This window comes from Coturnix japonica, chromosome 1 (assembly GCF_001577835.2).
Source record: "Coturnix japonica isolate 7356 chromosome 1, Coturnix japonica 2.1, whole genome shotgun sequence".
NCBI lineage: Eukaryota > Metazoa > Chordata > Aves > Galliformes > Phasianidae > Coturnix > Coturnix japonica.
Window position 1 is genome coordinate 54767438 of NC_029516.1, and position 27969 is coordinate 54795406.

Below are 27969 nucleotides of genomic sequence, written 5' to 3' on the forward strand. Positions count from 1 at the left end.
CAAAACTAACTTTTAGGCTCATCATCACCACTACCAGACCTTACCCAAAAGAGAGTAAAGAGGCCCATATGTCTATGACTGACTACATTTTCAGAATTCTTACATTCTTCTATCAGCATTGTTCTTTCCCATAAGTAAAATGAAAGGGAAGACCAACTTCAAATGTTTTCACCAAAAAGTATCAATCTGATTTCTCTGTCCTGAGTTTGCTGGTGCTTTATGAAGAGTTTTTGCTGTACTGACTAATTGAAGGGAATACAAATTTTACTACAACAGGGAAGAGGATCAGAAAGAATGAGAAAGAAAAGTATGTTGCCACCTCCCTTTCCTTTCCATGCTGTTCATATCCCTCCTTTTGCTACAGGTCCTGCAGTGTTGTTCTGCCATCGTAGAGCATTAAGTTCTGTTCAGAAGAGACATCAGCACCCACAAGCCTCATTCTACAATGGAAGCTGTGTGTAGACTGGTCTACTATGGCTTACAAAAGGAAAGCACTAAACTTTGTCCCCACACAAGGTGCACACAAATATTCCAGCAACTTCGTTTATGCACACAAAATCCTGATAACGCAAAAAGGCCCTAATCATACATTCATGAGATGCTTTCAAGAAATGGGAAGACTCATGGTACTGAAGGCATGAGACGTCCCCCTAAAACAGCACTGTGCCTCGGAGTTCAGAGTCTGATTCAAAGCTCACTGAAATTTTTCTGCTCACTCTTTCAGTGTTTGGATCTATTGCTGCGAAAGATCTAATCCCTGATGCAGACAAGACAGTTTTCCGTATCATGAAAGCCTTCCCCAAACAGCCAAATACTAGGAATTGTTTCCCAGTGCACTCCCCAGCGTGCAAGCAATAGATTTATTTGGTACTGGAGGGATGGAGGAAGAAATATTTATTTCTAAGCAAGGCAGCTCAGGGGGCTGTCTCAATTTAGTGCCTGGACAACAAAGGCTTCCAAAATCTAGAAAAACACATCCAGCCTCCAGCAGATGAATTCTAACAAAATTTTAGCAAATGGGTACATTATTCATGAAGACAAAAGCCTCTGGAGAAACAAACCCGGAGCTGATGCAAAGCTGCTATTTTAATCAATAAACCTGTAGCAGAAACCATCTGCACTAGGCCTATTTAAAAACATCCATTTAGAATTTAAAGGTCGAATAACAATCCGCGTGCAGCAATTTTGCTGGGTTTTATGACCGTTCATCTTTTCCCAAGCTCAGGCAATGTATTTTTGCAAACTTTCTCATTCACCTACCTTCTTCTGAGCAATGGAAGGAAAGAGCTTTTAGATTAAATCTGCTCCTCCTCATTTTGTATGTACATCTCTTCAGAACTGAAAATAGCATTCCTCTAGGGATTTATTCACATATTCTCTGATTGAAATGAAAGATAAGTCTTAGAACATTAATTATTAAAAAAATAAAAAAATAATGGGTGAGGAAACTCCTTCATTCAGCAAACTGCATCAAAGCCTCTGGGACTGGCAAATTCCCTGCAGCTGCAGACTGTGACTTGTATCTTTCTGGCAGAAAAGCCGAACTACTTGTTTTCTTGCTCTCTCAGCATCTCTTACATGGAGAAGCCCAATAACTTTAACATTCAGCCTAGCTGCCACTATTTTCTGCCATGACACTTGACAGAAAATACAAATCTAGGAATTACTGAGACCTCCAGCCTTTCACTTTCAACCTACACATGCCCAATTCTAAATGGCCCATGTATGCAGGAGAAACAAGTTAGCAAGTTCAACAAAGGCAAATGGAAAGTTCTGAACCTGGAGAGAAGCAAATTCCTTCAATTGGACAGTCTGGGGGCCAACCAGCATTTCAGAACAAAGTGTATGTTGTTAGTTGCATACAAGTTGAATGTCAATCAGCAGTATGCCCTCAAAACAATCACAGAATCATATCACAGAATCATAGAATGGCCTGGGTTGAAAAGAACCTCAGAGATCATCTAGTTTCAATCACATTGCTGTGGGCAGAGTCGCCAACCACTAGATCAGGCTGCACAGAGACATACCTAGCCTGGCCTTGAATGCTTCCAGGGACAGGGTATCTACAGTCTCTCTGGGCAACCTGTTCCAGCGCATCACCACCCTCTGAATGAATGCCAACTGTGTACTGGGTTGTATTTGCAAGAGCATAACCATAAGGTAAATGAAAAGGATATTTCTCCTCTACTGTGTGAGACTGCATCTGGTGTTTTGTACCAAGTTTGGGGCTTCCCAAAATAAGACAGAAAATGACAAATTGAAGTGAACACAAGTGGGGCACATCAGAGGTGGCTGAGGGAACTGGACTCATGCAGCAAGAAAACTCAGGCGAAATCCTATTGCCTTAAACTATCCAATGCAAAGGTATAAAGAATGCAAGGCTAGAGCCTTCCTGAAGTAAAGAGGAAGAAAGACAGGATGAGAAGCATCAGTCACAAGCTGGAACATGGGAAATTCAGACTGGATGTTAGAAAAAACACTGTGTGGTTGACCAAAGAGGGATACAGGTTGTGCAAAGATGCTGTTGAATCTCCAGCTGGACAAGTCTCTGAAGATCTATAACTGGACCTATTTCAAATAGAGATTTGTGATAGATGGATTTCAGAAGTCCTTTCCAACACATCTTTCGCAATTTTATAGGTATCTTTACAATGCTTTCGTCTATTAATATTGCATTTTTCTTGTCACTCTTTTATTCCTCTCAGACAATGGTAACACTGTCTCTTACACGTGGGAAAACGATGACCAGCGGTGCTTCCCGAATCTAAAAAAATCCATTCTTATCCATAAATCCATAATCATTATTTTACAGAATTCTGTTCAGACGTATCTTGTCAATCTGTACCAACAGCCTGGAGAGTTTATTATTATTATTATTTTAACTCCATTAAGGGCAAAGATTAGTAGTTTTCCCATCATCTCTGAAGCTTCTTCCTACTGATTGTCTCTACCTGCACAGAAATTCATGACTAGCCTAGCAACTCAGGAGTGTGGTCTGGTTCTTCATAGGAAAACCAGGGCAGCTCTGATGTACCCCTTGTTGTGTCTCAGGCATATCTGTCCCTCATATCGTTTCATATCTTGTCTCACTACTGTCTTTTTTTTTTTTTTTTTCCTTTTCTTTTCTCTCTCTTAACATTTACTGTATTTCTCTGTCCATTGTAAAAGACATTGAGAGAAGGCAGGCCTGGATCGCCGCAATGCAGTTATACCTGAAGTTGTACTGACACCCAGAGGAATACCCTCGGAATTGCTGCTTGACTAGGGACGAATATATTCAGAGCAGAACAAAATGTAAATCCAAGCGTGCTTAACTTTGACTTAAAAAACTATAAGAAAACTATAGCAAAACGTTCTAATACATTCATCTTGAAATAGATAGATTTTCTTTGGAATCACTCTCAAAAAGATGTCCAAAGAATGCTGGATTGTATCTTTGAAAAGAAGGTATTTCCAAATGACCATCAGGATCACTGCAGGGTGATCCAGGATACCTGTTGATTTTCTTTTTTAATACTCGCTTCCCATTTCTCTCATCACCAAATGACACCAAAGTAACTCAGGGAAATGTAAGACATTCAGTTTGAAGAGATCATGATCCAATACTCCAATGGTATTCTTCCATTTCCAGCCTTGAACTAAATCTTTAAAATCCTCACTGACTTACGCTGTCAATTGTTCAATGAATCTTAGCAGAGTGCAGTGGGGAGGGGGGGGGTGAAAGTAAAGCAGTGGCTTTCTATTTAACCCAGAGAAAGGAACCATTTTGATAACTGAAAAGCCATAATCCACACTCCTGGCACAGTGGTTACACTAAGATTCAGAAATCACATCCCCAGCTTTGCCCTGAGGCTGGATGGAGATGGAGCACATCAGCTGCTTGGTATGCTGAGACAACATCCAAATAATGACAGGCTAGCTTGGATTTCTAAATAATCTAGAAGCTGCCCTAAGTGATGCATTTGTTACCACAAAGCAAATCAGTGACTCCTGGTAAATTGCCTTTAGTGGTTTTGGGAGAAGGGAGACTGAAACATAAGAATCCCTCAGAAAAAGGCTCATGCGATTATGTTCATAAATAAGTGGCCTGGTTTTCACAAGTGCTAAGCAGTAAGTAACCCTCATTAACCCTCATTGCTTACCATCAATTTATAAAAAAAAAAAAAAAATCAATTAATTTGCATAACACACACCCCTCTATAATCCTACATAGAACAGATCTGCTGAGCCCTTTACATGCCTGCTATGGGGTAAATAATGGAGAATAAATGTTTGTAATAGGAGTTTCAGATCGGTTTTTCTGTGCTACGTTTTTAGAAACCTGGCAGAGAAACAAGAATCTAGGAGTCAGGGTTATACTGGCTCCAGGCCACTTCTGGCTCTCTGGTTTCAGTTCTTGGCAGGCATATTTTAGCCAGGTCCATCTGTCCCTTCTTGCCCATGGCCATTGATACTGCCAGAAACCACAGAAAGGATATGTGCCATGGCCCCAGTCTTCATGTATTTCCCTATTGGGCAAACACATTTGTGCCAGAACTGCTAAATGCTCACTCAGTCTCAGCTACAGGGACAAAGAGCTGGGTGTTAGAGCTCCTTTCCCAGCACAAAGGAGCAGCAGGCAAGCAGGGACGACTTTTCTCCCTGTTCCTTTGAGTACTTTCCAGATTTCAGAATTTTCTCTTCTTACCCAAGACACACTTCAGCAGCTTTTCAAGAAAAGACAGACCCTTCTAAATCCTCACATATAAACCTGCAGCCAGGGGCCTAGAACCAGTGTCCAAGACACGGAAGAACAAGGGCAGTCATGCTGAAACATTCAGCCTGGGGAATGGGCTCCCCCACACTCAGCAATTCCCAGACAAACTGAAGAGTAGCTCCCTAACTGGGGTGAGCATTCATGTCAAAATACTGCTCCCACTGTTATCAAAACAGTCCAAATTTTATGGGTCCAAAAAAACTAAATCCTCAAAAGAAGACCTATTTTTACATGATGGCTTTGCCACTCGTTTTTCTATGTGGTATTTTTATGTTTGCCCTTCCAGTTTTCCAGCTACAGCTGAAATTCAAACATGTTGATACAAGAAGAATTAGAGAAAGTTAGCACAGGTTTGACTTTCTGGAGTGTAAGTCAAGTAAGCCAAAGTAGCACTTCTATGTTATGGTCTTTTGGCATTTTTTTACCAAATTATATTTCAATTATCACTGTAAAACTGTTGAGCAAGAAACTAATAATATAAATAGAATATCAATAAATTAAGTCTGAATGCAGATTGTGAGATGTTCTAGTATGAAAGGTTGGACATACTACATTGTTTGATGTTTGTGTTACATATGCACAACACTATGCATCAGGTCCATGCCCTGAACCTTTAAAAGCTTATTAGTCTTGGATTTCATAGAATCATGTAATCATTAAGGTTGGGAAAAAAGTACTGAATGAGAGCACACTAGGAACTGGTCTCCTGTCCAAAAAAATGGCCACTCTTTATGGCAACAACAGAGAATGTGGACACAAGTTTGCTGTTCCTGCAAAATGCTCAGAAATCCAAGACCTGGGTGGGTCTTTTTATCTTAGTTCAACTCTTACATATAAGTAACAAGTACACAGAAATAGACACACATTACCTAAAACAAGAAGGTTCACTTATTTTCCAGCACTTATTGGACTGGAAGCTTGCAGTGCTGGAGGTTATTTATCCTAAATTTATGAGTGCTCAAATCAAACTCAGAAAAATACAGTCACCCTTTCTGTCAGTCATTCCATACAACATGAGTAAACCCAGCTAGCCCCCTTCCAGTGTCAGTAATGTATGTCCCTGGAGGCCCTATTCCCACTCCATAAAGCTGAACAGAGGGGTATTCATATCCCACAGTGGAATCATCAGCTCCACACTCTCCTTTGTCCTTCTCTTGCCAGATACATTTACCACACACTTGATGCTCTCAGGAAAGCAGTGGGCTCTAAAGATCAGATTATCAAATGTCACTTTCTTTTACCCAGTCATACAAAAAACAACTATACAAGAAGTGGCTGTCTTGATATATTCCTCTGCTTTCCATGCTATACATCTGCCATACTTCTCTAGTAGAGATTTTGCTTCTCACTCCAGGGGCTAAACTAAGCAAGCAGAATGGAAGCAAAAGGTAAAAATAAAACTAATAAAAAGAAAGAAAGGAAGGAGGGAAGGAAGAAAGGGATGAAAGAAAATTAAAGACTTGTGACAAGTAAATAGGGAGGGGAAAAAAAAAAAGAAAAAAAAAAAAGGAAAAAAAAAGAGGGGAAAAAAAGAGAGAACTTTTCTATTTTGGCCTAGGCAATCAGCCAGAGAACAAATGTAGATTTATAGCTGTTACAGCAAACAAGGTAAAAGCAAGGCACCTAGCTATCCATACTCTGCCAACATCAATTTCACCACTTAAACAGAGTTCAAAACTCACATTCCACCCTGAAAACTCATTTTCCTCTTCTTGACTACTGGAAATATTTGGAAAGTGTTTTCAGGTGAGATGGTAGCTGATTTTTTCAAGATCTGGGTAAGTAAGTCCCTTTGTCAAGTACTTCTGTATTCTGTGCTTAATATCACAAAAGGAGAGAGAAAGCTGCACCTCTCACACTTCTCATTTGGAAGGCAGCCTGCCAGTCAAGAAGCAAGATCTCTCTAAAGAGGCCAATTTGTAGTCTCATGGTGTGTAGGAATGTTTTGCATGTCACTGTCTGCCAAAATAATTTGTCACCAGGATGAATACCCTCAGCTGTGCATCGGGTTTTGAGATGCAACAAAAGTCATTAAGAGCCCTCATTCTGAGTGCTTAGGGGCAGGTGGGTGTGGAAAGAGGAAGCTAAAATTCCACCCAATCCAACTCTGGGGATTTACATTTTGAATAATAAAGTCATTTGGTAATAAGTACTATGAGTTGCAGTATAGGATGTACTATTCTGTTTCCATCACTGCATCCTCAATTGTTCCCCTCTGCAATTCAGCACCTCAACAGCAAAGGCTGGAGATTTATTTCTGGAAGAAAATAAACACTATTTCCCCTTCTCTCACTTTCAAAAATAAGGGCTTCTCAGGCAAATCAAATCAAAATTCCAGTTTCTTCCTTTCCTAGTTACTCTTAACAACTGAAGTAGCAAAAGACAGTGTCTTAAAGCTCAGTACTACTGGTAAAGATGTTGCCTAGACAATGTGTCTAGGATCTGTATGTACCAAATACTAATGAATACTGCAGAAATTTTAATAACAAATATGACTTTTTTACATCCCAGTTCTGTGTAAGTGTAGCTGGACTTTGACAACAATGGCATCAAAATCCTGCTAATGAACAAGGGAAGGGGTAATTAAACGAGGTCGTCCATGAATTCAATCACTTAAAAGAAGAAATTGCTGGAAGTTCACATTAAACATTTTTCAGTCATCTGATTTTGACTGTTTGCAGAGGTCGCACTGATGATCAGAAGGCTGGAGCATATCTCCTATGAAGAAATGTTGAGGGAATTGGGCTTGTTCGGCATGGAGAAGTCTCTGAGGAGACCTTGCTGTTTATATGTGGTAACAATTTCCCCAGTCCTGTTTCTGTCTTCTCAGATGTCAGGGGAAAATGCCAGGACTTCCTCACACTCATAACGGTCTCTGAATAGGTAACAACGTAACCAAATCAATCAGGCTAAATCTCTTGAATTCTGAACTAAAAACAGCTGTTGTTAGACTTAGCCTTGTGTGTACACTCAGTATATGATACACTCAAGATATGCCAGAAACTTACATGTGAGACAGACTTAGGAAAGGTGTTTTGGTAACAACATTGTCCTCCATCTCCTACGATTTTACATTGTTTTTCTCCACATACCACATTTCTTTCTTCTGCAGTTCAGTCAAGTGCTATTTGACTGTATTCAGACATGCCCAGGAATCTCATTTCCTGGCTACAACAGGGATAAACAACACTACAACTGGAGACATTGCCTGGGAAAAGTGGACAGTAATTAATTAACAGTGTGGGAGAGGGTTGAGATTAACTTGTGAGTTAACTTCTGTCCAGGTATAAGTCTTATTTCCAGTTTCATGAGAAACCACTTGACAAATTGATCCGTATCATGTATTTACAGATGGATTTGCTCAAGCTTTCTGTTCAAGCAGCATCGGAAGGAAAATGAAAAATTCTTCTAAAAACAAATGTAAAACTGGACACTCAAATAGCTTCCAGATAGTATGAGATACCATTAGCAGCAGCAGTAAAAGAAACTTATGAAATCTTATTGGCTGCAAAGCAGCACGGGACACTAAGCAAAAAGTTCCCTTGCTGTCTGGAAAGAGTAGGAATTTCATTGGGAATTATTTCTATCCACAGTTCTACACTCCCATATTGTTCTTATATTCAGTAGTTTCACTACAAAATATAAATAGCCATCCTGTTTTTGAGACCTTTTTATTTAAGAGACTATACAGAGAAAATAAGAGACTCAAGCTATTTCTGGCAGGGTTTGATTTTAACAATGTAAGGATTGCACAGAGAAAATATATTCCTTTTTGTCAAACAAATTCCATGAATTTTAGGAGCTTGCTCTTGTTTGTCAGGATTAAATAAAGTGCTCTGGATGGCAAGAAATGAAGCTGCAAAACAAATTATTCAAACACTATTGCAGGAATTCTGTTAGATTTTTGCTGTTACATTGTAAGTTTTTATAAGAATATGAAAGGGCAGAAATAAATATTCTCAGAACCACGGGCATGTATCTTTAAGATAGAATTCAAATGGAAAGAAAAAATTAATCCTCTTTTTCAACTGAAAATCTCCAGAGGAAAAAAAGAAAAAAGAAAAAAAAAATCTGAAATAATAAAGTATATGGAGAAGACTAGTATTCACATCAGAAGCATAAAGTACGCAAAACTCTCTATTCGTAGTGTCTGGGCCCAGGAGAATAAAACAATTAACAGGTGCCTTCTTTGTCAAGAACTGCTTCAGAAATGGGAGTAAGGGAAGGTTTACAACAGCAAGTAAAGCAGCAAGAAAAGGTTTCCTAATGATTGATAAATTTTAGTTCCCATCTGGAATATTAGGAAGATTTTAACTACTGTGGCTGCATTACACTGACAATAGTGAGAGCTTTCTTAATACAAGACCAGATCTGTCATTGAAGTGCATCAGTTTTTACCACTCAGTTTCAGTGAGGAACTTCGCTTTCACACAGACCAATTTCTTACCTATTTGCTACATATTTATAATTTCTTTTTTTTCCCATATTCTTCAAAGTACATTTCTTATTTAACATTTATCTGTCCCTAAAACATTCACAGTACCCTTTACACCATACTTTCTCTTGAGTTCTTTTCCTTCTTTTCAATAAGACCACTTCATTATTAATACCACTTTCCTAGCAAGACCTGGAGAGCCAATTTAGGCAAATCTTTCTCATGCTCCATTTTAAGGTAGCAAGAATGATGCCTTACAAGCTGTTTGTAAAAGTATTTTAGACAAAACAAGGGAAAGAAAATGCAGATGAGCACAAATACAATCAGCTTTTTGTTAATTAATAATTATATTTTAAAGACTACACAAGCATACAGTGAAAGTGAGATATGACCTATGCTATCTCACAAGCAAGACTTTCTCAAAAGTAACCTACTGCTTCTGTAATGTCATCTGGGAAAAGATGTTTGTACAGCTGTACAAATAGGCAGTTAAAACATTCATTTAACTTATATGGCTTAAGCTTGTAAATTAAATCTGAACTAATCCAGATTTTACCATCAAAACACACCAAAACAGACTTCTTTGCTTTTTTAAGAGCTGGTACTGAGTTATCCAATGCAAGAGTTTTAGAAAAACGCTTGAATTTTTTCAGTCCTTCATCAGCTTCTCAACCTTCCAATGTTCAGCATCACTAGGCAGCTCCTGTGCAACATGTTCAAATACAAGTGGCTTCAATATTTTCTTGACTTCTACTAAATGAGCATTCCTTTTCCTTTCTGTACGCAAGTTTTTATTCCTGATGCTCTTCTCCCCTTGTACCACACAAAGATTTCTCTTTAAAAAAAAAAAATAAAATAGCAAACATCTTCTAACATCTGTACAATAACACTGATTTTCTGGGCAATGATCTGATTTTTGTAGTTAAAACACTTGGCAGACAGCCTTTTTCTACTTCCCTCTCATGAACTAGGCTATTATTGCCTCATAAAGCAGTGCCTGGGTGATACTGCTAGCTAATTAATGTCTATTTAGTGTACAGGGCTTCCAGCCCCTATAGGTGTTTTTTCTTCCTCTGACAGGGCCAGATGGCACACTGGCCAACCTTCATCCACCCTTCACAAGCCATGCACTCAATTCATACAACACATTTAGCAGCTTCGGAAACATGTTACCTCTATGTATGCGCTAGATAATCAGACACTAGAAGAGTTGTTATTACTGCTGAAACAATGGGAATATAAGAATGTAACAATGGGAAAATGAGTTATTTCAATTGAAAGACACAGATTAAGCACCTAACATGGAACAGTCACTTTTTCCTTTTTGTATACAGTTGTGTTGCTTGTTTGTTTTTTATTTTCTTTCTCTGATCACAGAAAAAGCTGACAAACACGTAACTAGGAAGAGAAATACACAACAAACAATGAATGCATGAAATAGGCTCTGAGGCAATGGTCATGCCCACTTCACAGCACCATTAGATCACAGGATATATCAGCACAGTCAACCCACTCGTGTTCAGTGGAAGAGAGCAATTCCATGTTTCAGTGGAGCCAGTCCAGAATACTTGGCTGTGCTCAAGATCAAGCTCCAGCATTACAAGAAACTGTCCTCCCACTGGTACTGTATGCACCTTTGACAGTGATTTCATGTTCCTTTTAAGATATGACATGCCCCAGCTCCTGGCTACTGCATCAAGATGCTAATTTTCATGGTTCTGCAGTCCACTTATCAGTCAGACACACATCAAAGAGTCTTTAGAAAGGGTAGGGGAAGAAAGAGCAAAACATGAAATATAATTACTAGTTAAATGTCACCTGAAAATTAATTAACACAAAGCTCTCCTGGTTAAAAATAACAGTGTAAATAGTTTTCTCTCAAAAAGATCACTTCCACAAAACCATTACAGTCAAATTACTTTCTACACCAAAAGTCTGTGATCAGAAACAATATCACATACCATAATTATTTTCAGATCACATATTGTCTTCTTTAATTAATTGGAGTCTGTTAGCACACTTCGTCTTTTTAGTTACACTCCTCACTTCTCAGAATGCATTACTTCATCTTCAGGAGCTCGTGTACAGCAATGTCAGAGACACTCTGAATAGCCTGCACCCATACTATGACCAACTACAACCTAGTCTGCTCATAAGATCTGAGGATGTTCACTTCCAACTCATGTTTGAAAGAGATATGACCAACCTCAGTTTCACAACAGAAAGACATCCTATCACAGGATCCTACTCCACTTGCCCTACTGACGGGATATAGGATCTCACACTTTGAATTATGTGTGATAGGCAATATTTCAGACCAAATATAAAACACTGGACACAGATAACTCTCAGAAGGTCCATGAGAACCTCCTGAGTGTGATGAGGTGTCCCCTTTGTGCTCTGCCATTTTCCTTTTTACAGAATCTTACCCTGACTCAAAAAAATCTTCCCAGCAAGTTTTATATGAAAAAAATCTGAAGAGAAAAATATCTGTAAAGAACTTGTGAAGCATCCTCAGCTGCTAAAAATATAAAAGTACTCTAAGTTATTCCTTTAAAATGCCAGGCTATATACCGCATTTAATTGGAAAGTCAAGAACTCAAAAGTTTGAAAACACCAGACTACATGTTATCTGAGCATCATGCTCCAGCCCTGTAGCACACATACGTGATGACAGCCTTTCATTATATTGATACATTCTACTTTCTTCTGGTGGACTCTTTCTTCAGTGTTTAAAAACACCCACTTAACATCTCTTTCTATTCTTTATATGCAGTACACAACCTCAAGGTTCATTTATCCCCCACTATCAAAACTGTGCAAAGAATGTAAGGTGATTAATTTTCTCCTAAGTATCTCTGACAGAGTTTTGCTATAACATCTGAGCTTCTTTGTGACCATGCAATTTACCCTCGCTGTGTTGCTCTAAGGTGAGACTGCAGTATTATCTGTATTCCGCAGGTGGGAAAATGAGAGTCAGAAGGAGGAAGACACAAACTTTCCATTACTTTTAGTAATACAATCAGAGGCACACAGAAAGCGTATTTCTCACTTTTCAGCCCTTCACTCTCTTTTAAAGTCTTCTTACAATGGCCTCCCAGAGACCCAGCCTGACTCAGCGCAGACAGGCATGAAGTGTGGAGTTTGTTGTCACTGACCATATGTGAAGTTTGTTTTAAATTCAGAAATTCTGTGGAGGAAACTGAGGAGAAAAGCTAGCCCTCCCACTGCAGCTTTCAGCTACCATAACTGTAATAATATCTTGTTCTCTCTACTGCAGTCCCCTGCCTAATTTACTATACAGCTATGAGCTTTGCCACAAATGAGGCAGATTCTAAACATACTTAAGAGCTTGCCCACCTGAATAATGAATAATCTGCAACAGCTCATAACTCTAGATTCTGGAGAGAAACAGCCACCATGTCCCTAACCTGTCCCTTCCCTCTCATTCATCTGGGCAGAAAAACAAACACAAAAACACATAAATAATGGAGAGGGAGGAAGAAACAGAAATGAGGAACAAAAAAAAAGAGAAGAAGCGAAGGGATATCTGTTGTTTCAGCATGTCAGCACAATACTTTAAAGAAACCACTAGCAGTTGTCTGTGGTGATGGTGACAATATGTCATCAAGCAGAGAAATGCAGAAAGCTCTTACTGCAGCATATAGGTCTGGCTGGCGTCCTTTTGTTTGTCAGCTACCTCGTAGTGTGGGGAAATCTTGCCAAGGCCACTGTCACTCAGCATCCTCTTTCTAACAGTGGGATTCCACCGATCTGATATTCTGGGAAGGGAAGAGGAAAAAGAAAATATTTAAATCCTAGAAATTACTTCACATGCTCTGCTTTGCAGCTCTTTTATGATTGTTTATTCCCAGTATTTTTCAGCCTGTTGCAAGCTAGCTTAGCTTAATTGACCATGATTAGAAGACTCTTCCTGAAGAGGACAAAGACACTTTACAGTCATTCTATGACTCAAAGGATTACAGGGCCTTAAATATTTGTATCAGAACCTTGACAGTACAGAGAATGGGTTCATAACTTGATAGATACAGGTTTCATTATCAGAGGGTGGTAAGGCACTAGCACAGGCTGCCCAGAGAAGCCGTGGATGTCTCATCCCTGGAGGTATTCAAGGCCAAGCTGTGTCAACCCTGCCCGTTGTAGAGAAGCTGGAACTAGATGACTTTAAATGTCCTTTCCAAGCCTGCCGTTATCACTGCTGCAAGTGATTCTGCTCCCAGGTCTAACCCTTTCCCATATCTCCCAACCTTCCCACAGAGGGGAAGAAAGAAAAGGCAAGCCAAATTCTAACGTGGCTGCTGAAGGCCAAATCCCAGCACCACTCACCCAGAGGCCTGCTCCACTACCAGATCAGGCATTCCAGGTGGCGTCCCCCCCTGCTGTGACATTACCAGCTCTGGGTCCAGAATAAAAATCTCGTCCTGCGAAATTTCCGTCACAAAGTGCAAATGTTCCTGTTGGAATGATATAAGGAAGAAATAATGAACCTTTGGTATAAGTGTTCACCCAGAAAGCCCAGATGGCTATAGGCAACCTGGGAATGCATCAAGCTGAAAAACATTCACAGTACTTGTCTGTATATATAAGTGAGACACGCAAAAATACTGAAACATAGACACACACAAAAATATCAAGTCAAGTTAGCAAAAAATTCTCTTTGGATTTTAAGCTAAACAAGATTCCCAACCAGCAAGCTTTACACTTACAGTAATGCCTAAGAGGCTGTTGCTTGGTGACTTTTGTCCAGTCAACACCATTCCACTGAATACTGGAGGTCTACCCAAAAAACTGAGGCTTACATGTCCAGCTGAGAACCAACTCCTAAGGCCTGCCCTCAGCTGACAGGATTTTTAATTTTTTGGAGATAGAGTCTAAAAACTCAATTGCTTGTACATTCTGGATTTGCCTCTTTATTAACAAAGCTCTCTTTTTCAATCCTTTTTTTTATTGACACAGAAGTCCCACTGTCCTTAAGAAACACCAAGATCTGTTTAAGTAGGAGGATGGGCAGGATACTTCCCCACATTTTGTGTACAGGGACCATAAAGCAGTATTGATTTTTTCTTATGGAAACACGTAGCAAAGGAGTAGGAGGGAAAGATGACACTTTGTACAGAGCCAGAATTAGAAAAATGCAGAATAAACAAAACAAAACAGCGTTGTTAATTTTAGTCTGTAGCAGCATTTTCTTCATCCCTGCTTTCAAAATTTTCAAGTACAACTTCATCAGTGCATTGATATGACTGTGTGCAAAGGCCTTTGGCAGCTACATGCGGACACCAAAGCCGAGGCCTCTGAGCTAAATTCACAGCTCCTTCGGACTGAAATAAACCACCAGATGCAGATGTTCATACAATTCAAAAACAGCTTACATTGTTCTCAGGGGAACAAGATGCAAATGACCAGTGGGTAAATCAACAGTTTACATTTCATGCTGAACCACTAATTGGTCTATTCTGCCTACAAGTTGGGAAACATCAGAAGCTCTGTAAAATTTTCAAAGTGCCTTTCAGAAAATATATTCAGTCTGGCAGATCTACACCATGAGTTGGAATCTAATGAAATGACATGTTGTTTTGGGTTTCCTTGGGAATAGTTGATACATCTCTGTTTATAATTCTTGGCTTTAATCACACTCATTTCCACAGCTATTTCATGTCACAGACAGGATTGGGACTTCTGGTGTCTAAAAACATCAATGAAAAGATAAAATCAAGCACTCTAATGTCTCACAGATATACTTACTAAGACATGATAAGGATGACTAATGTAGAACATCCTGATTTGTGTATCAGGTTAGTAGTTAAAAAGAAAAGCACATAATCAGCAGATACAAAACTTCAGTGAGTTCAGTGAAATGATGCAAATTATGTCAACTGAAAAATGGTCTAGAATTTTTTCTCTGCTTTTCATAAGACATCATCAGCATTCTAGAGTACACAGGAGCAATGGCAGATCATTCATTTTAAGATGCACCTGGCACAGCTTTAAAAAAGACCTATAGAAGCAGTAACCAAACAGAGATTTACCTGAGATCTGTCAATGCGGTAAAAACGATCAGCAGAAGTTGCTGCAAAGAAGATAAATAAAAAAACAGAAATGAAGCAAGTGGTCTAAACAGAACTGTCTGAACAAGATGGGCTGAGCTAACATCAGCACCATGTAAGAAAATCTCTGTCGGTGAAGTCACAACATGATCTGATTCATTCATTATTTCTATAATCCTACATCACTGAAAAATGAATTTAAAGGTGGGATCTGGCAAAACGATATTACTGAAGCTACTAACTTGAAATAATGATTTAAAATACAGGCAGATGGAGTCTCAGGTTTACACAAGAACTGCTTATATTAAAATACGAAACAGAAAGAGCTGCATTATTCCAATGACAGTACAGCAAGAACATAATAAAACTGACAGGTCTAATACGATTGATTCAAACTGTGAATCTAAAAAACAATAATATGCTTGGGAATTCCTTGTAAAACAAATGTTCAAATATTCAATCTGAATTACTGATATGCTCAGGGAAAATTTATTCTACTCATGAACAAAACATTAAAGGAGAGGAGAATCAGTAAACAAAGTGCCTAATATGAATGCTGGCACTGCCAAATAATTTATACTGCTAAAAGAAGAACTATTTTATCACCTTTGGTGTGCTTTATCAGATGTGATATTTTTGCTTCTGCTTTGCATTTAGTTTAGCCAGTGAAATCACAGATTTTTTTTCATTCTGACATTTCTGTAGAACAGCACAGTGATATAGCACTGTCATTTTCGGCACTGTAAGGGAATATCAAACATCTAAAGACTAAAACTAAATCCATCTGTCCACCCAGCTTTCTTTAAAAACTGAACAGATCCTCTATGCATTTTCTATCAATTTTCTATCAATTTTATCATGACGAGAAAAAGTAGTTAGAAGCTGTCAAGGAGAAACTGGTTTTGTTTTGTTTTGTTTTGAACAATAACAAAATAACCTCCTCCTCCCCTGCCAATGCTGAAGCTTTTGAAAAAGAAGTTGCCATCCATTTAGCTGCCCATTCTAGTGCTCTGGAGCCTGATGTAAAGTCCAGAGAAGTTGCCCACTTTGGCAAAGTTCGAGTCACATACAAGAGTCACAAGAAGTGTCCCCTTACAGGGGAAAGGGAGTACATTCCCATCACCTAAATACTGGAGTATTTATGGAGAAAAGGGAACAAAGAACACAGCTCTGCTTATGGCAGTGTTCTACTCCAACCAGGAGCATTCTGAATCCAGGTACTGCCACATAAGTGCTGCATCACAGCAGAGCCATTAATAAGACCTCCAGCCACCCTTGGAAGAACCCATCTCTTGGGCAGATGATGCTATGGAAGACATTTTGATTGCTAGTTGAAGACTCATTGTTCAGAAGGGATACAGGGACACACAGTTCCATTTTCACCTCAGTGCAGCAAGGAACGGCTGTTCCTTCCTGGTGGTATTCTTGAGTGCCCTATCCTTCACACCTACCCCAGCAGCAAGCCACATAGTAGTCACAACAGGAGGGATAAACACTTACCATCTAGGAAGCACCATCTAGGAGAGAGCCTCTGAACAGAAAGTACTCTTGGGAAAGAGCTTTCTTGGTCCTGGATTGGACAGAAAAGGAACATTTTTAAAAAAAAATAATATTTTTTTTTTTTTCGTTTTTCCCTCTATATTGCACAGTGTGCAAAACCTAAAGCCACTGGATTTGCTCCCCAGTGACATCAGGTTTTTACTGTGTTACAGCAGAGCATACCATTTACTCTCTATAAGTAAACTTAAGGCACACTCTCAGCTATTCTTTGGCCTTCACCTCAGCAATATCAGAAAGCACTGCATCAGAAGCAGCGTTCTTGGATGTTTGAAGCCATTGTTATTTGTGGGGGTAGAAAAATAGGGAGAGGTGAAAGAGAATATAAAAAACAAACAACAAGCAATGAATTCCTATTACTATGTTTGTGTACCTTTCTCTTATTCTAGAGAAGAGCTTTACAGCCCTTCCCATCTCCATCAGTCTGCCACTTAGAACAAGTGCCCATATTGCTGTCCCTGGCACGTCCCAAATGCACATCATATTTAAAAAGAAAAAAAAAAGACAAAAACAGAAAACAAAAAACAGAAGCTGTTGTCTTCATCCAGAATATAGACTGTGCAGAATGTGGACCTGGGGATCATTACTGGCTAAGGCATTATACATCCCATATCAACGTGTTCCCATTCTGTCTAGAAAGACCTGCTTCTTGGGGCCCAATTGACATTATATCAAGGAACCAAAAGCTGAGGAAGAACAAAGGGTGTTCCTTGCTTTCACAGCTCTCACTGAGCTGGAGACCAGAGGGATCTCAAAAAGCAGAAGGTGGTAATGGCTCTGTGCTATGCTGCCAGTGGATGGCCAGCCAGATTCCTAAAGCTGCTGGAACACAACACCTAAACACAAATAGATTTGCATAGGACAAAGCACAACAGCACAGCCTGCGGGCACCAACCCAAAATGTGCATAGAGCCAAATTCTATTGTTATTTATAACTTATGCAGTAAAAACAGCACACCTGCAAATGACATAAATTCAGACACATATTCACTGCAGATTAAAATTTACTTCTCCTTATGACAACAGACTGTGGAGAAAATAAGGAAGCAGAAGCAATGTTCTGTTCTGTTCTGTTCTGTTCTGTTCTGTTCAATGGGGAAGAAAGGTACCTTTGAGAAAAGTACTGCTCTGCACAGAAAGCACAGTATACAATAAGGCATACATACATATATCCATAACATGGGCACAAGGGTTATGGGAAAACAAACTTATACAACAGTATCTCACTGGAACTGGTCTGAATATTATACAGATGCCCATCACCTTTCATGACTGCAGGATACAGGATAAAAAAACAAAACAAACAATCAAAAAAACAGCTGTACTTAGAATTGCACAGCTCTGTCAGGTGAGTAGGTGTTTGAGAGTCCAGCATCAAAAAGTAAAGGCTGACTGAAGGAGCAAGTTCCAAAAACAGATTTCAGTCAATCACAGGTTTTCAACTAAATAAAGAATATATCCACAGATAAAATGGATGTTTCATTGGTTCAACTTCCTAAGCTGCCCAGATATGTCTGTAAGACTGTGAGGAAGAAGCAAGTTGCTTTCTTCCACTGGGGAAAAAATCTCAGAGAATGCTGTGGAAGTTCTCTCTGGGTGGATAAAACAATTTCCAAACGATTAAATACCAAATAATGCCGTCATATGTCAAGAGACAGACGTCATTCTTCAATTAACATGATTGTATCTGACATTTTTTCAGCTCTTTGAGAAAAAAATAAATAAATGAGGTCATGCTGCTGTTACACAGACACACACAAGTTCTTGGGTTCCCTAAGCTGGGTGCCTGCATGCACTACCTGTCATTTTCAAGCAGCTGTGGTGACAATTAGGACTTTATATGTTGATGGATATTCATTTGGCACAGCCAGGTGAATATACCTCAATGCCTGGCAAGATGCCACTGTGAAATCTTAACAACTGTATTTGATATCATGACAGTTTTTCACAATTCATCTTATTAGCTTCTACTGGAATTGAATGGAACTTCCTATTATTGCTTTTCCTTTCCTGTTATACTGGACAGAAAACCAAAAACAGCTCTGGGCAACTCACGTGTCATCTTCTCAGTGCCCTGGATTTTGGAGTGTTGACAATGAATCCTGTCTGAAATGTTACTGCAGCCACTTAAATATTTTGCTTTTATAAGAACCAAAGTCTCTCCCTAACCATGATACCTGCATCTGTAGTCAGTCTGACAAAAATCAAATGTCAGTTCCCCCTCATATGTAGACGCAGTGATTTTGCTTGATCCTATAAAACTTGTCAGACTGTACAGATTTTGTCTCCAACTTACATGCAGCACAGGAGAGATGAAGACAGTATAACATTCCATAACATTAAATATTTCAATAAATAGTTATAAAAAATGTATTTTGGTGGTCAAACTATCAGATTTGAAATGTACCTATTTCCTTCTCTAACACAAGTTTATGGAGTTCTGAGATGCTTAGGTTTACTTGTATCATAATTGTGGTGTATGTAGGATAGTCAAGGACTTTCTAAAATCCGCTACATTTGCTTATTTCTGTTTGATTAAATGCATAGAGCTGTACGTATCTTAACATTTAGCCCTGTCTGAGGAAAGTTTAGGGCTGGGATGCAAAAGACAAAGGAAGGAAAGCATAGAAAGATAAGAATGCATACAAAAATGGCAGATGATGCAAAGAGAAGCTAGTGAAAGCTCTTAGATCTGTCAGAGTACGTAATGCTGGCAAAAGTAAGATAGGGATAATGCTGGCAAATACAAAATCAAGTCACAGATTGCATAGGCTCTTTCCAAGAACCCATTATAGTTCAAGCAGAACTAGCTTGGGAGGTCTCAGATCAATGAGAATAATATTTCATATACATTAAACTTGTTAGAGAAAGAAAGCAGAATGAAGAACAAGCCTAGCTTCATTTCTCTCATTTACACCCAGGCTTGCTGACATTATTTCTGCTGACTCCCCATGTTTTGAGCTACAGAAGCATCACACAAGAAAATCGTGTTTATGAGACGTAAAAGTACCCATGACACCTTATTAGCAAGATAAGACAGTTCCATCAACTCAAGAACCTTATTCGCACCCTTTATCCCCTGTTTTTTCCCCTTTGGTAATTCATAGACAGATGCTAACAAATGCAGAACAAACCACAAATTAACCTAGCAAGACAGTTCGTAGTTTGCTAGGAATAAAGCAGCATTTGAAGAATCCAGGACAAACACATACTGAAGACAAAACATAGAGGGGGGGCATTAAAAATACAGCATCATAAAAAATTAATAGCAAGTGAGGGATTTCACACTGATGTGCGCTAAAGGAAAAGGCTAGGCAATTAATTTCAATGCTGCTATAACTACAGAGGTTAGGGCCAAGTATGAAGCTGGTTTCTGACATTTCATTCCCTATTTTGTCCCTCCCCATATGCACAGATTTAGTTCCTCATTTTACCTCAGGCAGTTTCCTACACATGGAGCACTCAGCAGCCACTTAGGCTAATTTATAAGGAATGGTACAGAAAAACACAAGCTGTTTTATTAGCCAGTTCACTAGATGCTAGTACTGTTCTAAAACTCAGTCCTAGGGCAATGATTGACACAAATGTCAAAACTATGAGGTTAAAATTGGACACAGAAATGCAGAAGCAAACCACGTACTGGTATGAAAAAAGTAACTTCAGAAAAAAACATGCCACATTTGCATTTTCTTATAGTGCCTTCTTGAATACAGCACATTACAGGCAGCCCTGCCAAACTGGATTTCTGTATCACCCAGGTAATCATTAAGGCCCAAGAAATCATCTGCAGTTTCACTACAGTAGGTTCCCATCAGCTGGATTCTTGCATTTTTTCTCAGTGAACTCATTCCTGCTGATCCTAACAAGACTCACATTGTTAAATCTAGGAAAAGGCTATCAACACCATGCAACTTGAGTCTTGTGGTCCTAGGCACTTTGTCAATTGACCATTGTTTGTGTCAAGTCCCCATGCTAATGCCAAATTAGCTTAGGAGTCAGTAGATTTAGTCTGAATTATCTTACTCCCAATGTAAACATTTTGCAGCACAATATTTTAGAGAGAAATAGATATGCTTGAATGCTTCCAACTGCAAAGTCATGTATTGTATAAACTATAGAGTATAGCTGCAAAGTGCACAAAGAGCCCAGTTTTAAAAACTAGCTCTTTAGAAAGAGAATATTCTTTCCACATACAAACAGCACATTTGTGTCCAGAATAGATCAAAAAAACTATTCTGAAGATTATGTTAGCCTAGAAGAAAATGACACTGGTACACATAATTATTAATAGGTTCGGTTTGCTAGTGCACCTTTCTTCTCAGTGGTAGGTACTATTACTTCATCTATACAATATAAAAAATTACTGTTTCATCTCTCAGAGAAACAGCTTTTCTTTTGTCACTTATTTTAAAGGCCACATTCTCTCATTTGCTTCAAGATGCAATTTTAAAGACGATTCCATAAGGTTTGCAAGGAAAAAGATTATCTCAGGGAAATCAGAGTGAACCTCCATCATCGGGGGGCAAATGGTAATAAAAAATCCCACTAAATTTGCATTCAAATGCAAACAGTGTAATCCACATGATCAAATTTGTCTTTGTTCTTCATATATTAAATGGACAACTCGTTTTACCTGGTAATGAACTCTCTGTGTAGTAGAAGTTGCCGACTGTAGGTCCTAATAAGAGGATGAAAGATATGTCAACAATGAAAAGATTAAATCAACAAAAGTTATTGCAGTTCTGACTGGCTAAACATCATAAAGTAAATTTGCAAGCATTTCTCACTGGTTTTAAGTATGTTAAACAAATGCCAGAAAATAGTCAAAAAGACCTCTCTTAAAGTTTGCATTTAAATGCATCTGGTAAAAAATAAACAGTCTAGTTTTAAAAATTTTTACAGAGATTATGTTAATGATTTTTTACCATTTCACAGATCTATTTGTATATCACAGTTCTAAATTTAGAATACCTGCAGCAAAAAGAATAAATGTAAAAGCCCTAATACTGTCTTTTGTAATCCTTTCTGAGTAATTAACACACTAAAGAAGACCCCTGATATTTTTCCATTTTTTAAGATAACCTCATGCCAAGGATGTCATCTCAATGCTGCAAACATCATCCCAGTTACTGTATTGTAATCTTCTATTCTGAGACTGAAGTAGGAACAATGAGGTCCATAGCTCCTGTGCCAAGTGAGACAGGCTCTCAGAAATCCATGTAAGGTCACCAAACTTGTGAATGTTTTTGGAAGCTATCAGTACAAGATTATGAAACAGTGAGGGCACTCTATAAATGAAAATCCACCAGTTTTATCACTAAGTGCATACACAATTAAAATTATTCAAGTAGTGGGGCATTTGGATTCTCAATTTCCCAGGTTGTATTGGAAATACCTTCCAGATGCAAAGCATTCAAGAAGATAAAGGCTACATCAGTATTAGCTGATAAGCATATATTTCTGTATTTGTTTGAAATATCATTTTGATATTTGAGGTGTTTGTTGGAGCCTCTGTTTACTCCGTGGCTGTTAGAGAATAATATTTGCATAATTAGATCCATGGAAATACCATGATATTTATCCTTACATAATACAGTTTGTAAGCACTAATTTGCTCAGAAATTGGTATAAATGCAGCAATGAATGTGGAGAGTGCCTGTATTCTGTTCAATTTCAAGAAGAAGCAAACACAACAATACAAATCAATTCTGCTATAATTTAAATGGTTTCAGCATGATTTATTTTTTCCTGTTTAGAAAATAATGTTTTGTGTTACTCGGTTTTAATAGCGCATCATAACTCTAAAGTTTTGTTTTCAGCAGGAGGCAATCTGCAATACTTGCAATACAAAGTTGTTGCAATCATTAGACCTAAGCACTCAGGAGTGGAAGGTGTATAATACAGACTAACAAATGATACTTAATTCACAAAAAAAATTACCTCTTGTAGACGGTCAATATACATACGACAGGTTTCCAAGTCACAATCTCCTCGTACAACTATAATTCCTAAGGGAATGGCTGGGAAAGGAAAAACACAGAGAAATGTCTTTAATTGAGGTCTGTTGGATTTTAAAAGATTTGCAGTATGTTTGTTTTGTTATTTATTTTCTTAATGTCCTCACATAAGCTCGCTCCTTATGAAATCCTGAAAGTCACTTAAAATCAGGAACATAATATTCATCATTTGCCTTACGCATTTGTAATTATCAAAGATTCTGAAATTCAACTTCCTTTTATATTATAAAAGCTAAAAGAGATTCAGCAAAATTGTGTGCCTCCTTATCTGATGCGAACATCAATTATTTTTTGCAAAGAAATGTACTTTATAGTATCTCATTTTCAAAACACTTAAGATTCTACAGAAATGAATTAAAGCGATGAAATCCAGTGACATGTGATTTAGATGGTTTAAAAAATAAATTTATTTTCTAAATTACTTTTACATTCCACGAGGATTTTGTTGTAAACAGTAATTTGGGGATTTCCTTTTAATCCTCTGGCAGACCTCACCAGGAACTGTTATTGACACCAAAGAATATGGCTGCTCCTGCTTTCCAGCCTGAGCTTATTGGTTTATTGACTTAAGATTAAAGGTGTTTATTTATTGCTTTATAATGAAACTTCTGCTTCAGCAGGAGAAAAAGAAAATGTCAATAAGCTGCAGCATATTAATTCACTACATTTTATGACAGGATTTAAGAAATAAAGAGTATACTCAGAGGTTATCAGCTCCATCTTTGTGTCTCCAAAGCAAAATGACAACCACAGTAAAAAGCAGACAACAAACAACCAGAGTTAAAGAGTATCCCCCTGAGGTCACAGCCTGACATAGGAGAAAACTAGCATCATGTTATTATGATGCAAGGGTGCTTTTAAATAATATCAGATATCGTTCCATTTGTACACAAAACTGACATGTCCACAATGTATTAAAGGAAAAGGAAAGGAAAGTGAAAAGGAAAGGGGAAGGGAGAGGGGAAAGGAAAGGGGAAGAGAAAGGAAAGGGGAAAAGGGGGGAAAAGAAAAACTTGCAAAAATACAGCAATATATACCAAAATATATATTTTGTATATATATATATATATATATGTTATATATAACAGCAAAAATAACCCTCAGTCAAAGGTAGTATTTTAGATAATGAGGAGTTTCATTTTCCACAACTATTCTTTTCTTTCAGACTTTAAGTTTTCTTTGTTAAAAAAAAAGGGGTTGGGGGGGGGTTGGGGGGGGGAGAAGAACAAAGAGGGCAGAAAATGTATGTGTGAGTCTACCAGAAGGCTACCATGAGAGCTGTCTACTAAAATCTTTTTAGATAAAAAGGGAACAAGTACAAAAATTCTTAAGCACACAAATGTCTGAAACTGAATCATAATATTATTTTTTCTCCCTCAAGGGTCTTTAGTCAAACATTGCCCCCAAAATCACGGAAGCAGCAGGAAATGGATTTAAATCATCATATGAAGTATTCCAGAAGGAGAGAAGAAGATCAGCTCACAAACAATTTTGGTAACTTAAAAGCAACTTAAAGTCAATGACAGTACTGAGATAAACAGAAAGAACAGCTTTGCTGCAGCAAACTACTGTCACTCAGTAGGTGCTGACTAAGAGGGTCCCTGAGATGCTTGTCTGTTGGGAAGCTCTTCATTCTGATAAGGGAGCAGGTTAGTGATAAAACACAATGGGGAACACCTCCATGGCTCATTTTCTTGAGGCTCACCAAGGCTGCAAACATAATGAGAAATTCAATGATCTCAGGGAGAAGACAGGAAGCAGTTACAGGACTGAAGGATATAATGGAGCTCAGAGGCCAGTGAAGGGCTCCAAAGATACATCACCAGTTCTGTCAGCGTCATGTTCAGAAAGCAGTGTAAACAGAGTAGATATGAGTCTCAGAAAACCAGAAGCAGAGGAAATAAAGGAAAGAAAGAGGGGCTGAAAAGGAAAACGAGGGAAGCAAAGCCCACACTACTCATCAAATAATGCATTCAACAGTCATCCCAATCCACCTGCCTGTATTCAGAACGCCCAGTAGACAACACTATTCATTGCAACCTCTAGGGTTTTTTTCATTACTCAACAGAGCTTGTGAGACAAGCTAAGTGGAATGAAGGTCAATGGTCAGGTCTGCTTTATGTATGCCAACACCCTGAGTTACAGACTGATTCCCTTTACTTTGTGTTTGCTAATGCTTAACCTGCTCTGACAGGAGACCCTTATGCTCTTGGCAAAGAGCACTTAATGACCATCTAGTTTTAATTCAGTAAATCCCTCTGCAGCCCTTATTGAAAGGGCTGAGACTTTTTAGAGCACTAAAAAGTGAATTGCAACAGACATGACTACATCTCCAACAGTTAGAAAGCGCTAGGGAGATACAACACTGGTTCATAAATTGTCACCACACATTTTGTCCCTTTTGGATTGAATAACTTCCTTCAATTTAACAAGGTCCAGATCTTTAACCCACTGAAACAGTGGAACTAACCCAGAATGACAATCCTTAACCTCCACCGCTGCTGACAGCCCTAAGCAGAAGGACCTTATAAACACTGGGAATTCTAAAGAAATGCACCAAAATACTTGTAAAGAAAACACTAGTATGCAATAGATGGCTGAGCTGTGATGCTTCTGAGCCTTATCTGCATCATTACATATGATTATAATCCATAGGTGTAATTAATTACATCTGCATTTTGTACATTAATTATATATATAATTTGCTCTTAAAAAGGGATGTGCGACTTCTCCTGCCTGGAAATCCTGAATGAGCGTGTCTGGTTTTATGCATCAGTGGCTAACTAAGGGATAAGGTGTGTGAGGTGGGTCCCATATGGTTCCATCCCACATGGTTTGTGTTCAATTAAAAAACTTCTAAGGTCATTACTGAGCAACATTACTTCATATGCTAAAACGTTGCTTGATAAATTCTAGCGGAAGGATTGTTTCATTTGTTCTTTGTTGCTGTGAAACACATTTGCCTTCCAGCAAGTGAAATGTTTCCAGCCCTCATTTATATCATAAGCCACAGTAAACACACACAACACATTATATAGCCAAGATTTTCAAAGTGCCTGAAAATTGCAGCTTTTTGAAAACCCTGCAAGCCCTTTCAGATTTAAACCGCAGGACTGTTGCTTGTTCTAAACACTGGACAACACTGTGCAATGGGGCCAGAATCACAGAACCATTAAGGTTAGAAAAGACCTAGTCTAGACTTGGACTTAGACTTGGACTAGTCTCATCTAGTCCAAGCATCAAATGAGGTAAGTTGTGATGAATCAGGTAAAGACATAAGGTTAATGTGCATGCATTGCCTGACATTCAATGTCATTGTGAACATTTTCATTAGGGAATTAATGGACTTCTGCCTTTTTTGAATAGTCTGTGTGGATAAGGATGCGAGCTACAAAAACCAGTGCTGTGGGACACAGTGATTACTGGACATATTAGTTGAAATGTAGGAGTGGAAAACAAAATTTTGCATGTATTAAGAGCACAAACACTGCAGAGTAGCTTTCCTAGACACCCGTAGACTATCCACTCCTGTGACAACACAGACATATCCACACATGGGAATACAACAAACACGGGGGATATTCTCAGATCACAGGCCAAACCACAGCATTCAGGAGACATTTTTTTCTCCTGAGGCGCCTGTTCTTCTGACTGCTTGCATCCAGTTCCCAGCTTCTTTGTATTCCCTGAATGGTGAAAAGAACTTTGTCCAGGGAGCTGTAGATACATACTCTAATACTGCCTGGATAAGCAGCAGCACAAGAACCCCAGGAGATGAGACAGTCAGATAGTTGCTTCATATTCTGAACCAGCACTGTGGAAAGCTTTTTGTTCCTAGCAATGCTGACTGAAATCAAGTGTCAGCAGGAGGAGGGTGAGGTAGATACAGCAGTATGACTAGTGTAATGCTCTAAAAACCGCAAGATTAGTTGCACTTTCTTAAGCTCTTTTGAAATTAGCTAAGGAATTTATGTAAGCAAAGAAGAAATCTTCCTATTAAGTGCCCATTATGTTGAAAACCTAAAGCTAGCAAACACTTCAGCAGTAACAAAGACACTGTCTGAACACTGCATACTACACCATCAAGAAAAAGTAAAATTCAATTAACTTCCCCATTTATTGTTATGAAAGTATTCAATTTGTGATCTAAACACCATGATTAACCCACTCAAATCTCAAATAAGACAGCCTCAAGGCAGATCATTAAGGTAGATGTGAATGCCAGGAAAACTCATTTCAACACTGACATATACCTCAGGGGAAAGGGGAGATTAGACATGGGGCTGTAAATGTTTAATGTAGCAAATAAAGGATCCTCACTAGTGGAAATGTTATAAAAACATCATTTTCCCAAGGCATTTTTGCTGATATTAGAAATGTGAAGAACCAAGTAAATTCTTGTGAGATAATTCTAAGATATTCAGACACTTAAATTAAGAGATGTGACTTCTCCAGTGTGGTTTCAACATAACTGAGTTTCTACAAAAGGATTTTTTTTCTGAAACAAATCTATCCCATATATCTCCTCAGATCCCTTTTGTTTATTCCTCTGACAGAAACAAAGCTTTCTTCGGTTGCTTGGCTGGTTGCTAGTTGGTTTTTTTTTGATACTAGAGTTTAAATTCTAATATCCTCATATATCTGGGCATAAAATGTAACTGAGACTACCACTGAACTTTTCGTGTTGCTTGTTTTGGTTTGTTTGTGGTTGTTTTTTGCATATCCAGGCAATGATATACCCTCTGTTAAATAAATGTCGTGACCACAAAGTCAAGAGCTCAAAGTTATAAAACGACAGGATTCAAGTTGCCTGTCTCAACACCTATGTATATATTCATTGTGCTACTACCTTTAGCCATCTGATCAAATCCTATTTCTTCTTCTGTTAAGACTCCTGTGTCCTTCTAGTCTTTGAATACATGTGTATGAACACGTGCATGTGATTGGGTGTGTATCAAAGACAGAAATATAATCCACTGTGGTGCCTGGATTAAACTCAGGATGTCTGATCCATCAAAAGACAAAAAGAGAGATTTCCTTTGACATAACCAATGTATTTGACAACTTTCTCTTTGTTTTATGTCATTTCTGTTTCATTTACAAACATTTCTCAGTGGTTTGCATCTGTACACATCA

General features: G+C 38.4%; 1 protein-coding gene across 6 annotated transcripts in view; it reads right to left on the reverse strand.

Annotated features, from left to right (window-relative positions):
* DGKI (diacylglycerol kinase iota) overlaps window positions 1–27969 on the reverse strand; it is a 199526-nt gene that overhangs the window by 30279 nt on the left and 141278 nt on the right. For all 6 annotated transcript variants that reach the window (XM_032445600.1, XM_032445592.1, XM_015866633.2 and 3 more), the window contains 6 exons: window positions 22757–22836; window positions 21450–21494; window positions 16760–16829; window positions 15242–15282; window positions 13539–13666; window positions 12848–12973 (listed from right to left, as the gene is read on the reverse strand). In XM_032445600.1, coding sequence (XP_032301491.1) covers window positions 12848–12973; window positions 13539–13666; window positions 15242–15282; window positions 16760–16829; window positions 21450–21494; window positions 22757–22836 — 490 coding nt within the window. The remainder of the gene's footprint in view (window positions 1–12847; window positions 12974–13538; window positions 13667–15241; window positions 15283–16759; window positions 16830–21449; window positions 21495–22756; window positions 22837–27969) is intronic.